We start from the raw sequence: 16,750 nt of genomic DNA, 5'->3' as shown, positions 1-16,750 counted from the left end.
TGCTTTCTCCTACTATACCACATCCACAAAAAAAGTCACCCTTCTTCCCAAAGTGAAGGAAGCCTATCTACAGTCTTGGCAGGCCAGGAGTCTCTCAGCTGCAGAGCCATCTGAGCAAAGCATCCCATTGCCCCGAGTCTCAGCCCATCTTCCTCAGTGCTGATTGGTCCCTGAACAGCAGGCCTGGGCCTCCCAACTTTGGGGATCCAGGCAGGTCTGGGGACTATGAAGTCCATGAAGACAAGCTTCACATGACCCTGACCATTTCCACTGTTAGGGATCAGTCTACAGGCCATTCAAGCCTTGATCCAGTCCCAGGAGTCTTACTTGGATGCCAGACTGAGGGAGATTAAAATTAAAAACACAACAAAATATACCCTTTTTTTTTTTCTGGGATCAGAAGAAACTCATAGACTTTAGTAGCATCGAGAATCCTGGGGGAAATGATCTATTCTTTAGATTAGATCTCTATTTTGCTATATTTGCTTTGTCATCCCCATACCCTGATCTTCCACTCTATTTTTTTTTTTTTTACACAAGGAGCGCTCATGTGCGTGAGCGTGCATGCACATGAGCAGGGGAAGGGCAGAAGGGTAGGGAGAGAATTTTAAGCAGGTCCCACCCCCAGTGTGGAGCCACCAGGGCTCAATCTCACCATCCTGAGGTCACGTCCTGAGCCGAAATCAAGAGTTGGATGTTAAACCAACTGCACCACCTAGCCACCCCTGCTCCACCCCATTTTTGATGCATTTCAACCATGAGATTTTCACTACACTGCTCCTCCATAGAGTGAAGTGGTGGCTGGGTACTCACAGACGCATCTTTGCCTCGGTACTTAAATTTTCTCAGCCTCTCTTCAGGAGCATCTAAAGTTGGCATATTGACTGGCAGCAGTAAACCACCTGCCGGTAAGACAGTTGTCAAGAGAGTGTCAGTGCCCAGTGTGTGGGTTCTTACGTCACCGCCATCCTTGCTCTAAGCCCTGGAAGGGCTCATAGTGGATGGGAGAGCAGCTTCCATAGGCATTACCACACTGGCTCAACAGGCAGCGAGCACCATGGGAGCCAGAGGCCAGCCCTGGGCTGCAGGAGGGAGGGATACCTCTTGGAGTCAGTTTGGCTTGAACTGGGCCTTTGATGGCTAGGGTAGGTTGGAAGGAAAGCCCAGAACCCTCTCATGTGGCTGTGTCCTAGGAGTTCTGTACAGTGCATATGCGCAGGATGGTGGTGCCCAACCAGGACAGGAAGATGGCCTCTTCTCCCACACCCAGTCCACCAGCCCTCGGGTCACAGTGGTCTCAAGCCTGACACATTCCTTCTAATTCTTTGATTGATTGCCTCAACCCCGGACCAGGCCACCATCATCTTCCAGCTACTCTACGGCAACTGCCTTCCACCTGTTCTCCCGGCTTCTACCATTGCTGTATTCCAATCTGTTCTCCACACAGAGGCCACGTGATCTCTTAAAGATAATTTTCTCTGCTTCAAAACTCTCTAGTGGCTGCCTGCTGAGTTCAGAAGAAAACTCAGACTCTCCATGATGCCCACCCTGTGTGAGCTGGCCCCAGCCTGCTTCACCAACAGCAACACTTTGAATTTCCATTTAAGAATCGAAGTATCAGCCCAGTCGGTTTTTATATTCCCCAGAGCTTTTACCACCACCTAAAATCTTCTTGTTCGTGCAACTTCCTTCCCCTCGCCCCAATGACAATGGGGTCATGTGTGTCTTAGGTACAATTCCTCAGCCCTTTCACAATGCATGACATAGAGTAAGTAGGTACTCAAGTGTTTGTTGGATGAGGGTGGTAGGTAATAGGTCACAAAGGGAGCTGGTCCCTAATTAGAGGAGGTTATTCAAATCAGGCCACATTTTAACTTTCTACAAGGCAGCGGGGAATGACATTTCTTACAAGGGTGCAATGAGTATCCATCTGTTTCCAAGTACAGGGGAGGAGCCAAACTACATTGCAGAGAAAAGAAAACTGGATAAAGATGACCAGAGTCTATTGACTCTAGTCTTGAATGTAGAACAGCTGGGATTAATTTCGGGAGGAAAGACTAATTTAGACACATCAGTTTGGATGGGACAGTGTAGACAAGGAGGAGAATTCCAGAAGCAGAGAGCCAAGACTGAGGTCTTAAGAAGAGAGATGAACTCTGTGAGATGACCGAACAAGAACGCGGTCTTGGTGACGTTCCCTACTAGGGCCCAAAAGAACGAAGAACCAGCAAGGGACCAGGAAAAAGAAGGGAATTTGAGTCCGAACAAAAGAAGGATAGTGTCCAAGGCACTGGTGGTAGCAGCAGCTACCGGGCTGGGCACAAGTCCCTAAACAAAGTGCCACCAGCCACCCACAGCTGGACAGAGCCAATGGGCTGAGCCTCAGAGCAGAGGCACAAGCAGCTTAGGACAGAGAGTAACCATGTCCTATACTTTCATCTACCTTTAGGTAACATCAAAATCTGCTCTGTAAGGAAGAAGAGTTGCTTTTGGGGACCAAAAGGTAAATCAGAACACCCCTTTACGGTTTTTTTTTTTTTTTAATTTTAAGCAGGCTCCACACCGCACCCAACATCAGGCTTGAACTCACAACCCTGAGATCAAGGGTCACATGCTCTACTGAGTAAGCCAGCCAGCTGTCCCCAGGACATCCTTTAAAACACCGGCTCAAGAGTTTTCTAGTTGCTATAATAACCAGGGTCAAGAGAGTTATCAGCTAGAAATGGAGATTTAGTTTGGAGCAAGGAGCTATACCCTACATCTCCAAGAGATAAGGCTCATGGCATCTTCTAAATCTGGAGTAGAGTAGTTTTAAGGGCCCGGTTCAGGGAGCAATGGGCAAAACACATTTATCACATGCCAGGAATGTTGCACACTTGGGATTAAATGAAGCAACGTTAATAGTAAGGTAGAGATGGGGCGCCTGGGTGGTTGAGTCGGTGAAGCATCTGACTCTGGATTTCAGCTCAGGTCATGATATCAAACCCCACTTTGGGCTTCGTGCTCAGTGGGGAGTCTGCTTAGGATTCTCTCCCTCCCCCCAACTTGCACACACTCTTTCAGGTGTGCGCTCTCCAAAATAAATAGAATCTTTTTTTTTTTTTAGAAAAATAATAAGGTAGAGATAGCCCCATTTTACAGATGGGGAAACCATCTCAGAGGTCACTTCCCTCGGAAGCCCAGAGTGCCCACAGCTGTCAGGCATCAGCACCAGGACTTCAGCCTAGATCGGACTCCTGCGTCCGTGCTTTGGATCACTAAGCTCTGCAGCCAACAGTCTGTAAGTAGTTCTGATGAGGAAAACAAGTCACCCCCATGGGTGGCACTTAACACATGGAGATGCTGGAAATAGGAAAGCACAGGTCTCTGGCAAGGGAGGCCACTTCCGAAATACTCCGCTAACGCATTGCCACTTCACTGCTGTCTCACTCACTGTTCGCGGCCTGACCGGCTCGGTCCATGAGGCCCTCTGAATGTGCCTCAGAATGAGGCCAGTTTGGTACAAGGGGATGAAATGCTTTGGTTTCTGGCGAGACCCAAGACCGTGCCTGGTTCCAGGACTATTCCATGAGAACCATTCATCTTTCGGCCACAGCCCAGAACGAATGGCCATTAAGGAACCTTGGAAGTAGGTCCAGAGGTTCAGATGAGCGCTACCTTCCTTCAAATATCAAGGGGAAGGCCGGTATGGCACAAGCAGAAAAAGCTCAACTTCAGAGGGAACAGTGTCCTCCTCTCCCCAGCCACCTCCCCTGTGGGGCATCTTGAAGGAACAGTTTGAAAGTCACAGATGTAGCCAAACCACTCCTCTGGGGACAGTCTGCAGAACGAATTCTTCTGGCTTTCACGGGTTTCTCTAGTCGCAGCTCAGAGCGTGCTTCCTTCCCTCACACTGCTGTTTGTGGCATCCAGGAGAACCACTACCCCGCCACCCTTCACCAGTGGCATCAAGAGCCAAGCTGGAGGCTTTGAGTTAGGTACAGTATCAAAGTCGGAACCTTTCGTCATCAGTTCCCAGAGTCTGAGATCCGAAGAAAGCCAAACTGGTTATTTGGGCAAAGAGCATCAACTTCGGGGCTTTATTTACACACACTCCCGGCTCAGGCAGCTCTGCAGCTCCCCGCACACTAGGAGACTCTACCCTGGGAGAGTCAGGTGGCAGAGGCCCCACCAAGGGACCCTGGCCATGCTCACGGTCTTCCAGGCTCCCAAGCGGCTCTTGACCTTTCCTTCTTTTTGACTGAAGAGAAACTAGGGACTCCTAAGTCTTGTTCATGGCACTGAGTCACTTTCTCTGGTTGGAGCATTACAGGCCATTTTTAAAATACTTTTTCTAGATCTAGCCAAGCTTTGAGTGTTAGCATCTTTCAAGAACTGAGAACTATTTTAAATTAAGATCGAGATCATCCAAGAGTTGGCTTCTAGAAAGGAGCACTTCTCTGATTTTACATTAACACTCATGGTATAGACAATTTAATACCTCAGAAATGTATTGAGCATTAACTCCCATAACCTACCCTCCTCCAACTTAGCCTTTAAAAACTCACACCCGCCCTGGGGGGCTAATTCTGGAAGAGGAGTTTCATAGACACGGTTTGGCCACATATTTCTCCACTTGCCTGTACTGTGGATTTTTTTTTTTTTTAAGATTTATTTAAGTAATCTCTACGCCCAATATGGGGCTCAAACTCACAATCACGAAATCAAGAGTCACATGCTCTACCCACTGAGCTAGCCAGGCACCCCAACTGGGGACATCTTTTGATGTCAGAATGCTCAGATCTGGGGCACCTGGGTGGCTCAGTCATTAAGCATCTGCCTTTTGGCGCAGGTCATGATCCCGGGGTCCTGGGATCGAGCCCCGCATCGGGCTCCCTGCTCCGCGGGAAGCCTGCTTCTCCCTCCCCCACTCCCCCTGCTTGTGTTCCCTCTCCCGCTATGTCTCTGTCAAATAAATAAAATCTTAAAAAAAAAAAAATGCTCAGATCTACATCACTAACAGCCACTTCTTCAAACCAAGTGGGATTTAAGCTAAAACTACACACGGGGTTGGAGTGAGGGTCATTCCCTGGGAAGACCCACTGACCTCAGCCCCAGGGACGGGTCAGCAAGCGGGCATGAGTACAGGGATGAAGCCACAGTCATGGGAGTGTGCAGGGCTGGGGGGCGGGCCATAAGGGCAGGGACCCCACTGGCATTCACGGGGCTTTACCAACATGGACAAGACGCGTCCAGACTCGAAGTTTGATGGAGGGAGACACGCAGTCAGGCGTCCCTCCAAGGCTCACGCTGGCCCAGAGGGGAGGCAGAGGTCACAGCAAGAAAGGACGCAGGACCCCAGGCCCTCTTCCTGGGGATCCTACCTCAGGGCTTGGGAATGCTCTGGGAGGGGGTAGAATCAGCCGGGGATGATTCCCACGGGTGAACACGTCCCTGGGGACATTTCAGGGAGAGGAAAGACAGGTAAAGCCACAGACACACAGATCTACAGGCTCCTGTATGGTCAGGCACCCCGTACCCCGCCAGCCCCCATCTGGGCTCTGCCGAGTAAACAGACGCGCAGCAATTACCACATCCTCCTTACCCACCCAGAAACCAAGCCAAGCGCCGCTTCGCACAATTTCGTTAAACCGAGACTGAGTTCAACAAGGAGAGACCCAGCTTAGGCCTCCTGGAAGCCGTCCCTCTGAGCAGGCCACTGGCTTTTGCCTGGGGGGAGGGGGGCAGGGTTGCCAGGACTACAGCAGCCTCACCCAATCCCCCCCCCCACCCCCCGGCAGGAGCTAGGTGTCTCGTCAATACCCAGACAGAGGAATCTGGGAGGACGCGGCCACGTCGGGAGCTCCCGGCCCCCACCCTCTCACCACTCACCTGGAAGAGAGCCACAGCCTCCCGCTCCCTGGCCGGCCTTAAATGCCCTCAGAAGGCAGCAGGTGTTTTGGGCATGTGACCCTTCCCCCCAGGGTTGGTCTCTGACCGAAGTCAATGGATCTTAGCTCTGGGTGCACATTGGAGGCACCTGGGGAGCTCTGAGCAGCCGGCCGCCTGGGCCCCAGCCCTGAGGTTGATTGAGTTGGTCTGGGGGGGGAGGCCCTGATCTCCAGGTGCGTCTCATGTCCAGATGAGGCAGAGACAGCCTCAGAGCTGCCATGAACCTTCAGCCTCTGCAGCTGCAGCCTCCCTCTGGGAAGGGGTTTGCATGCTGGGAGTTTAAGGTTTCTGGGATCTGGCTAGATTGGCCTCCTAAAATTGGAGTATTAGGGTTGATGCTGCCGCGAACAGCTAGCAAGTGTTTATTCCCAAGGCAGGCAGGGAGATTGGGTGCTGGTGAGAATGGGCTGGCTTCGTATCAAACTGGAAATCGGAACAAAATTTCACATGTTATTCAACTGGGGTGCCTGGGTGGCTCAGGCGGCCGAGCATCCAACTCTTGATCTCAGGGCTGTGAGTTCAAGTCCTACACTGGGTATGGAGCCTAGTTTAAAAAAAAAAAAAAAACAAATAAAAATGTTAAAGGGCATATGCTTCCAGAAATTTTGGGATGCGTGCCTGGCTCAGTCAGTGGAGCGTGTGACTCTTGATCTCAGGCTTGCAGGTTTGAGCTCCACATTAGGTGTAGAGATTATTTTAAAATAAAATCTTTGAAAAAAATCCAAACAAATATTTACCGAGTCCTCACTGTGTGCCAGGCCCTGACATGCAACAGTGAATATGATGAGTGGGAGCAGGATCACAATTGGGACAACACAAGGCAAGGGAGGTCAGGGAGGGCTTCCGGGAGGAGGTGATGCCAGAACCAAGTCCTCAGGAAAAGCAGAAATTAGCAGGTGAAAAACTGTGAGAAAAAAATGCTCCGGGCTGAAAGAACAGCACAGGGAAAGGCACCGAAGCAAGAAAAATGGCCATGGTTCTCCTGGGAACAGAGGTCATTCAGGATTGCCAGAGGGTTGGGCGCCTGGGTGGCTCAGTTGGTTAAGCGTCTGCCTTCGGCTCAGGTTATGATCTCTGGGTCCTGGGATCGAGTCCCACACTGGGCTCCTTGCTCAGCGGGGAACCGCCTTCTCCCTGTCATGCTCCCCCTGCTTGTGCTCTATCAAACAAATAAATAAAATCCTAAAAAAAAAAAAAAGAAAGATTGTCAGAGGGATGACAGTGTCAGGTGAAGAGCAAAGGTGACCTGATATACAGGGGAGGGGGCAGTGGGAGCTGTCCACCCTGGTCCAGGCACTGAGGGGTTGCACTGTCTGCAGGGGATTTGAAACCAATGATAAAACCCAACTACAAGTCCGGTGCTTTTTATCGTCATGAGCCTGGAATTCTGCACAGTGTCAGTGAGTTGCACCCCACCTGTTACTCACTCTGAAAGTGTTTGGAGTTGGTCCAGAGAACAGGAGAGACCCCACCCCAAGGTCTCTATTTGCATTGTATTTGCTTTTTTATTATGGAAAGTTCCAAATCTGTAAAAGTTGAGAGAACAATGCAAACAAATCCTCAAGTACCCATCACCCAGGTTCCATAATTACCAACACCATCTTAATTCTCCTTCCACCACCTTTTAAACTTGAATTTATTGATATTTGTTGGGTGTGTGTGTTAAGATTTTATTTATTTATTTGAGAGAGAGTGTGTGCACGAGCAGGGGGGAATGGCAGAGGCAGGGGGAGGGAGAAGCAGACTCCCCGCTGAGCAGGGAGCGCGATGTGGCGCTCCATCCCAGGACCCTGGGATCATGACCTGAGCGAAGTCACCCACTTAACCAACTGAGCCACCCAGGCATCCCTATTTGTTGTGGGTTTTAAAGGAAATAGAATTCATGTTACTTCACCCATAAATATTCAGAATGCATCTCTCACACATAAAGACGAAAACCTAAAACCAAAATACCATGATTCCTCCCCGCGAAATCCACCACCCTTCTTACTGTGTCACTTTAGAATGTCTAGGCTAGCCTTGGGGAGGTGAGAGGCAGATTCCTTCCAGGGCAGGGCCAGAGGGAGGAGGGGCATACAGGGGGGTGGGGGTGGTCGGTGGTGGTGGCGGTGGGAGAGGAGAGAGGAGGGTCGGACCCCAAGACAGCCTGGTTCCTGGAGGGGAGGGATGGGGAGAAGCCAGGCTCTGAGTGAGTAAAGCATGGAGCTTCAGGGTTGGACCCCCACACCCAGATGCCTGGAGGACACCAAGGTGGGAATGCAGCAAAGGCCAGTCGGTTCAGCATTGGGCAGGGCTCAGCGGCCCCCTGGGTGTGGTGGTGGGTGAACAATGACAGAGACACATAAGCTGGTGTGTAGTTTCAAACCAAGGTGGCTGCTGTGGTGTTAGAAGAGAGGGCATTCAGGATGACATACGGGAGGCCTGAACGTGTGGGATCCAAGGCTATCAGAGGGACTGGCCAGGCCCCCTGCTCTGCACAAGGCATTTGAGACCACCCACCAGTCCCCCTGCCCCTGAGTCGCCCTCCCCTCATCATCGCTAGCCCTGCTTTGGCTGTGTCCCTTCCCCTTCAGGCTTTTCCGCACACACACAGCTAGAGGGATCCCTTGAAGATGGAGCTCTGGTTATACCACTTTGCCCCCCAAACACTTCAGTGCTCCCCAACATACCCACAATCGCATATGAGGCCCTCTGTGCACTGCCTTGCCCCCCATCTTATTCCTTTGGCCTCACTCCCACCACAGTCCCACTCCAGCCTCCCCAGCCTCCTCTCTACCCCTCAAATTCATCAGGCCCGTGCTGGCCTCAGGGCCTTTGCACCCGCTGTTCCCTATGCCTCCCTCACTCCCTTCAGGTCTTGGTTTTTGGAGACCGTTCCTGATCACCCTGTCTCAAATCAAACCTCGAATTCCTGTCCGACTCCCTAGCAGCACTTGTTAATATTTGTTTTTTTTTAAGATTTTATTTATTTATTTGAGAGAGAGAGAATGAGACATAGAGAGCACGAGAGGGAAGAGGGTCAGAGGGAGAAGCAGACTCCCCGCCGAGCAGGGAGCCCGATGCGGGACTCGATCCCGGGACTCCGGAATCCTGACCTGAGCCGAAAGCAGTCGCTTAACCAACTGAGCCACCCAGGCGCCCAGCACTTGTTAATATTTGAAATGCAGAACAATTACCTGCTTGCTTGTTTTCCATCTCCTGCTTTGCCACCGACCCCCATGGAACTTGGTAAGCTCCGAGGGTGGGGGTGCCATCTGCTTTACTCACTGCTTTATCCCCAATGCCAGAAAGAGTCATTGCTCATTATATTTTTTGAATGCATAAGTGGGCACACCAGCCCCAAAGCCAGGCTCTCCCCTCTACCCCCACTGTGTTATAGATGTCCTTCCCCCATCACCCAGAACGTCCCCAGGGTGTACACGGGGCATGCTCAGTAACCTTCCCAAGCCAAGCATTGAGCTGAGCCAGTGTTCTTTGAATAAACCTAATCAGTGTGCACAGCAGGGCCCACAGGTGCTACATAAAGGACTCAGAGAAGTGGGAGGAAAAGTGCTTTGGATGGAATCTGAGTCCTCAGATGGAAGTCACTTCATCCGCCCCTATGCCTAAGCCCCAATCATGAGTATCAGCCACACCATCTGACCCGCAAGGAGCCCCCACATCTGCCTCCCGCTCCCCGCCTCCTTCCTCCATCAGCCCCACCCTCTGCTGAGCTCTGCTCCTTGGCCCTCCCAACCTCTGTTCTGCTGACCGTGGCAGGCCATTTGCCCACTGGTCTGGCGACACTGTCCTAGAACACCCGTCCAACAAACTCTTGCATTAAATTTTCAAGAATGAATTACCAGGATGGGTTTATTTCCCTGGTTTGTTTAACCTGCCTTGACTCCTCTGATGTAGTAGGAATTACCAATCCTGTTTCACAGAGCGGGAAACTGAGGCTGCTGACATTGACATGACTTGCCCGAGCTTACATGATGGGGGAAGGCCAGGTCTGTGTGCCCCAACTTTGCCTCGGTGCTCAGACCTGGGCTGGGATGGTGCCTGACCCCCTTCCTCCCTCCCTCCCTCCCTCCCTCCCTTCCTTCCTTCCTTCCTTCCTTCCTTCCTTCCTTCCTTCCTTCCTTCCTTCCTCCCTTCTGTCTTTTATGGTGGTAACATACACACAACATAAAACTGACCATTTTAACCACTCTTGAGTATACAGTTCAGTGCATGAAGTACATTCACACTGCTGGGCAGCTCTCACCACCATCTATCTCCAGAACCTTTTCCACTTCCCAAACCGAAAGTCTGTCCCCATCAGACACTAATTCCACAAGCCCCTCCCCCAGCCCTGGACACCCAACCTTCCTACTTTGGGTCTCTGCGAGTTCGACTCCTCTAAGGACCTCATGTAAGTGGAATCATACAATGCCTGTCATTTTGTGACTGGCTTAATTCCACTGAGCATAAAGTCCTCAAGGCCCATCTATGTTGCAGCAGGTGTCAGGATGCCCTTCCTTCTGACTTCGTTCTTTGAAACAGGTTCACATTTTTTTTTATGTTGTTGTAGTTAATATTGTTGTTTATAGTGACATACCAAGTGCACGGTGCAGGGCAGACGTCCTCCCAAGCAGGGAGGAATATTTATCATTGACTTCGCTTCTAATGGCCAGAGCAGGGTGGTAATAAAAGCAGGCTGATTTCTAGCCAGTTTTCATTCTTGTTTCAAATCCTCTACAGTCAACGCACCCCCTTGTCTCCATATTCCTGGCCAACTGCTCTCACAACCCTCCCAACTCGGTCCATCACCGATTATTTATAGTTGTCTATTCATCATATTATGATATAAAAGGAGTTTAAGAAAAAGAACCCCAGAATTAGAAAGCTGATGTAACAATTCCCTGGGGGGGGGGGGGGGTTAGGAAAAGTTCCGTGATTGAGGCCAGTCTCTGGGAATCCACTGGCTCCTGACAAATGTAGCCATCAACATGCTTGGCCTCTGCATGTGAGAGCTTGTGTGTGAGTGTGTGTGCGTGCGCACACAAATGTGTCAGAGAGTCCCTGGGGTCTAGGAAGACTTTAACTTCCCCGGATGATGACCCTTAAGGAGCTAATTTTAGATTCTTGGTCGAGGCTATTTGGCCCAGAAGTAGGAGATGAGAAAAGGGGATATTAAGGAAAGGAAAAGGCAGGGTGGGAAGACAGCAAAAGACAACCAAAGACCGATTATTCATCAGGTCGGAGGGCTCTCTGGTAAAATCAGAACCTGGATTCCTCAGTACTGTAGTTATTTCCTAAAAGCGTGTTCTATTTAATGGCCTGACCCAGCCCCACTGCTCCCAAGTCTCCTCATCTGCCTGATTACCCTAAGCATTTTCTTTTCCAGGAGTGTGGGGGCAGTCTGCAGACATTTCTCCTCTCTGGGGCCTCTGAATATCAGAGGCACAGATCACACCCAAAGCCCAGGGTTCTCTGTGGCTTTCATCTGATGCTATGTGACCCAGGAGCTAGGCCGTGGACAAGGCTCTGTAGGGACCAGGGACTGGGCACCCACTCTGCTGGTTCTGCGAGGTGCAGGAGTGAATCAGACAGGGTCCCTACCACCAAGGAACTCAGAACTCACCTGTCAGCACTTGAGCACCTGGGCTCTAATAATCACACAAGGTCTTTCTCTCTGCCATTCGCACCTCACCTTGTAACAACTTGGTGAGATGGATATTATTATAATCCCAGACAAGGAAGTGAGTTAGGTATTCAAAGACAGCACTGTGTGTCTAGCACAATGCTCTCACTCCCTGTAATGGCTCCATGGAGAACATGTTCTCCTCAGAGAGTGCAGGAAAATAAGGCAAAGGTTCACTCCAACCCAGTCCCTGACTCCAGAGGGAGGACCTGCTGAATGGACAGATGGATGCATGAGTGGATAGATAGATGGAGGGGTGATGGATGGATGATGGATGATGGGTGGATGGATGATGGATTATGGAGGAATGATGGATGGATGATGCATGATGGATGAGTGGATGATGGATGGATGGATGAATGGATAATGATGGATGGATGTTGGATGGATGGATGATGGCTAGATGAATGAGTGGATGATGGATGACAGATGGATGATGGATGGATGGATGGATGGATGGTTGGATGGATGGATGGATGGATGAGAGATTACTCAGCTGAGCTGGGGTTTGAGTCCACCTGGGTTTTTCAGACACTGGGCTTTATTCAACCTTGGGAGACTCACAGGAAATAAAGAGACTCTCTCCTTTGGGAAAATAAGAATAAATACTTCTTGGCAAAAAGGCATGATGCCAGGAGGATGAAAAGTTGGAAAGATTTTTAGATATTTTTGAAATAATAAAATAAAAATGGTACTTCAGGGCCAAATAAAATCAAATTGAGATATAAGTCTAAGTGCAGTATGAAAAAGAAAGAAATGCAGCTGGAGACATTTATCTCCAGCAGCCTTGACCACCATATTTATGGGATCCCATAAAATTCACCATGAATGAGGAAATCTCCAGCTGGCTTGGAATCAGAGACTTTTCAAGCTGAGCTGACTTCGGAGAACTCCTTGTCCAGGTCCTAGGTTCTTTCTGTCCCAGCTGCAGAGCACTGTGTTCAGAAGAGCCTGTTTTAAGCCCTCTCTTTCATTTCAGAGCCTGCGAGGAAGATTCCAGCAGTGGCCTGCTGGGGCTCACCCTTCCCTGAGATGACCCTACAGGATTCCAAGGGTCTCTGGGGCAAGAGGCTATTTCGGGGCCTCAGGCTCTGTGTCCATGTTTGGTCTTCAAGGAGCACACTGTGAACTTTCCTCCACCTGCCAAGGCTTCTTCCCGCAACCCTCCTGGGAAGACACTGATCCCCTTTCCTCCAAGATGGCAAACAACAGCTGAGAATGTAGCTTCTGGACCTTATCAGGAAGGACCCTGCAACCACCACCCTGGGGCACAGAAACGAAGGGAGCCTCTTGAGACACATTGATTGACATTTGTTTCCTTTTTTTCCCCCTAAAAAAATAATTCCAGATCCTAAAAACAGGCCTCATTGAAAAAACTTCAGGCAACACTGATAACGTTTAAAGAAGGTTTAACTTGGGATGCCTGGGTGGCTCAGTTGGTTAAGCATCTGCCTTCGGCTCAGGTCATGATCCCATGGTCCTGGGATTGAGCCCCACATCGGGATTCCTGCTCAGCAGGGAGTCTGTTTCTCCCTCTCCCTCTGCCCACCCCCCACTTGTGTTCTCTCTCTCTCTCTCTCTCTCTCTCGTTTTCAAATAAATAAAATCTTTAAAGAAGGTTTAACAAAAAATCACCTGAAATTCTACCACCCAGAGCTAATGGGTGTGATCATCTGGCTGAGCATCCTTTCAGACAAGCTCTTGGCACATCTGTTCATACAGGTGCCATTTTGCAAAAATGGCTTCAAGCTACTCCATAAACTTTCTTAAAAAAAAAACAACAACCCAACATTATGCAGTGGACTTTGCTGAATGCCAGTGACTCTGAATTTACGTTGTTGGTTTAAAAAATATTCATTGTACTTTATTTAACTTTATATTTATATTATTTATATTATATTATTTGTTATTATTTATATTCATTTTATTAACTAATCCCCTACAGATGGATATTTAAGTTATTTCCAATATTTTGTGGAAAGCCAGCTCAGAGCTGCCTGAGAAAGGGGGGAGGAAAGTAGGAAGGATGACCCTTGGGCTCCTAAAGAGGTCATCCAAGGGACTGAGGCAGAAGCCTGGGGCTGGGCGATGCCTGGTCAGGGGCAGCTCTGGGCCCAAGGCTGGAAGTAGGTGCCGAAAGCCTCAGGCTTGTCTCAGTGGCTTTTCCAGATCAGAGGGTTCTGGAGCCTGAACTACCCTAGGGCTGTGGGTCCGGGCGGACTCTGCCCCACCGGCCTAACAATCACCCCCACACTCAAACGGCGTGGAACGTGAGGCTGGGACAGAGAGGTGGTAATGAGATGCCCCCTTAGGAGGCAGGGATCAGACTGCTAAGGACATAACCCTGCAGACACCTGCAGAAACCGGCTGAGGAACACGGAGGCATATTAAATACATTCCAGTTCTGTTCCCTCCTCTCCCACCTCCAGCCCCAAACCAATTTATCAGAACTCCCAGCTCCAACCCTTGACCTTGCACAGAGGAGCCCAACGTGCTCTATGGAAACACCCTAGGAGATAAGCATCTGTAGATGGAGGTGGAATTTCTTGGGGTCTCCATTCTGTGTCATTTGGGGAGACCCTTAACAGGTAGGCAGCATATTCCTGCTTAAAAGCATTTGCAAGACAAGCCACAGGCTAAGACAAAATATTTACAAAATACATATCCAACAGTGGTTTTGTATCTAGGACATATGAACAATTCTTAAAATTCAATATAAAAGGGCGCCTGAGTGGCTCAGTTGGTTAAGTGTTGGCCTTCGGCTCAGGTCATGATCCTGGGGTCCTGGGATCTAGTCCTGCATCAGGCTCCCTGCTCAGCGGGGAGCCTGCTTCTCCCTCTGCCCCTTCCCCCGCCTGTTTTCTCTCTCTCTCTCTCAAAAATAAATAAATAAAATCTTTTAAAAAATTCAATCTAAAACACACAACTGCTTGATGACAAAACACAGGCAAAAGATCTGAATGGACACCTCATCAGGGAAGACACGTAGTTGGCAAATAAGCAAGTGAAAAGATGCTCGACATCATGAGTTGGTAGTGGTTAGTGAAAAGTTTAAGAAAGCATTTTCAAGTCCATAATCCCACTTGATCTATCAATTCTGGGAGGTCAGTAGTCATTTATTATTATATTATTAATTATTATTATTCCCATTTCACAGGGAAGAAATGGAGGCTCATGGAGGTTAAGTCACTTGCCCAAGGGCAGAACTGAGACTCAAAGCCAGGGAACTCTTTCCACTTGGGAGGTTTCTGTGTTCTAAGAATGTTCTAGAAGCACTTAGTATCTGATTGGACAAGGCCACACTTCTCATTTCAAGCAAGGAGAGAAGGCCACGCCCCACCCACATTACATGCCGCCCCCCCCCCCCAGCCACCATGACGGATGGACAGGCCTATCTCGTAAGCAGTAGGACCCTGAGTAGGACCTGTCCTTCTGGGAGCCAGGAAAAGCACTGAGCGAGTGGCTGTTGAATGTCCAATAGCAGGGGCTCTCACAGGCTGGAAACCACCCCCTGTGGACCTTCCACAGCTGGCCCTTTGCTCCGTAGAGAGGAGAGCTATTCCAGGAGGCACTAGTTCCCAGCCCAAAGGCTGGCACACACAGCCCGAAAGCTGTAACTTTGGCTTCCTGGCCCTGGACCTGGACAGGAGTCTGATTTTCTTCAGTACCCCTTGACTGAGAACTCTGTTGTAGCTGAGGTTCTGGGCCCTGGTCCTGGCAGTGGGGGGCCCTCCTGGGGTACTGAGTGTGGGGGTCTCAGGCTGGCACAGGATTGACCAGATGCCACTCCTCCACTTTTATCTGCTGTATCTCCTCTGCCCTCCCCAGTTTTACCCCCAGAGGCCAAGGGGCCACCGTGCAAAGGCCTCCAAGGCAGAGAAGTGTCTAATTAATTGTATATCATTGCTAGGGTCTAGCAAAGAACTTAGCGCAGAGCTCACAGAACTGGGAGAAGGAAGGAAGGCACATTTCCTAAGCCAGCCATTTGGGGGCAGGGCCCAGCTCCCCATGTATCTAAGTCCAAGGGTTTCTGGATGTAGATGCCAAGAATAATCCCCATCTCGACTACCACCCGAACAAGAGTATCATGCTTAGAGTATTGTTCCCACCATACAGTTCCAGCTTTCATTCATGCAACACATATTTATTGATCATCTAATAGATGCCAGGCACTTTGTATACATGAACTCCCTTCATTCTTAGAACAAACCTATTGGGAAAGTACCTCTACCATCCCCATTTTACAGACAAGAAAATTGAGGCATGGTGAGGTCACAGAGCTAGTAAAGAGCAAACGCAGAAAATTTGGTTTCAGAGTCCAGTTTTTGATCAACACACTCTATTGCCTCTCAGGCCAAGCCCTGTCCTCGCCATGCTTACATTCGACGAGGGAAAGAGCCCAGAAACCATCTAACAGATCCATCCATAATGCACCGTTGAGAGTGATAAGCACGAGAAAGAAAAATAGAGCCACATCTCAGATGCTGACTCCCTGTGTGTCTTTGGGCAAATTACTTCACTTCTCTGAGCCTCTTTTCTCATCCGCTAAAAGCAGGTCATTACTCATCTGCCCCACCCACCTGCCCAGGTCGTTGGAAAGATCCAAATGAGCTAATGGACACAGGAGCGCTTTGTTTTTATTGTTGTATCGCTACCAAGCCATGACTCCAGGGAATTTTTTTCCCCTGGAGGATCTAAGTCATCCTGCTTTCTATAGAGAGGCATAACTAAACTTCCCCCAGATACGAGCCAGATAATTCCAAGCCCAGTGCTATGCTTACCACATTTTTAAAAGCAGAGAGCATTGCGTGTACCCACCTACTCTTGGGAGGTAGTACTCACCTGACAGTTTGAGGGCCTTCTCCCGACCAAGCACTCTTACTGAAATGGAACTTTCTGGAACACTGGCCACTAAAAACCCCCTGGTGAGAAGCTTAGGAGAGACAGAAGGGCAGGTTGTAGATATCTTATGTTTGCTCCACATCCATATTTTATGTTTCCTCCACTTGTCCTGTGTCCCAGGAGGCTGGCCTCCACCGGCTGCCTCCCCAGGTCCCTGCTCTCCAGCTTCTGGTTGGGTGTGGCCAGAGGAGATGAGGGGAAGAGATGGGTGAGCGGGTGGGGAGATGTGAGGAAGCCCCTGGCCCTGCTGGG

At 49.8% G+C, this 16,750-nt stretch overlaps 1 protein-coding gene across 1 annotated transcript in view; it reads right to left on the bottom strand.

The window, feature by feature from the left end:
• Positions 1-10,732, bottom strand: part of KPNA7 (karyopherin subunit alpha 7) — a 28,253-nt gene extending 17,521 nt beyond the window's left edge. The window contains exons 1-2 of the mRNA XM_025863803.2: positions 10,511-10,732; positions 814-902 (exon numbers count right to left, since the gene is read on the bottom strand). Coding sequence (XP_025719588.1) covers positions 814-879 — 66 coding nt within the window. The 5' untranslated portion in view covers positions 880-902; positions 10,511-10,732. The remainder of the gene's footprint in view (positions 1-813; positions 903-10,510) is intronic.
• Between the last annotated feature and the right edge of the window lie 6,018 nt (positions 10,733-16,750).

The sequence above is a fragment of the Callorhinus ursinus genome, unplaced genomic scaffold (assembly GCF_003265705.2).
Source record: "Callorhinus ursinus isolate GAN/ISIS: 27379988/994484 unplaced genomic scaffold, GSC_fseal_2.0 scaffold70, whole genome shotgun sequence".
Classification (NCBI taxonomy): Eukaryota; Metazoa; Chordata; class Mammalia; order Carnivora; family Otariidae; genus Callorhinus; species Callorhinus ursinus.
The sequence above is the reverse complement of the archived record's forward strand: the minus strand, read 5'-3'. Positions and strand labels throughout refer to the sequence as shown.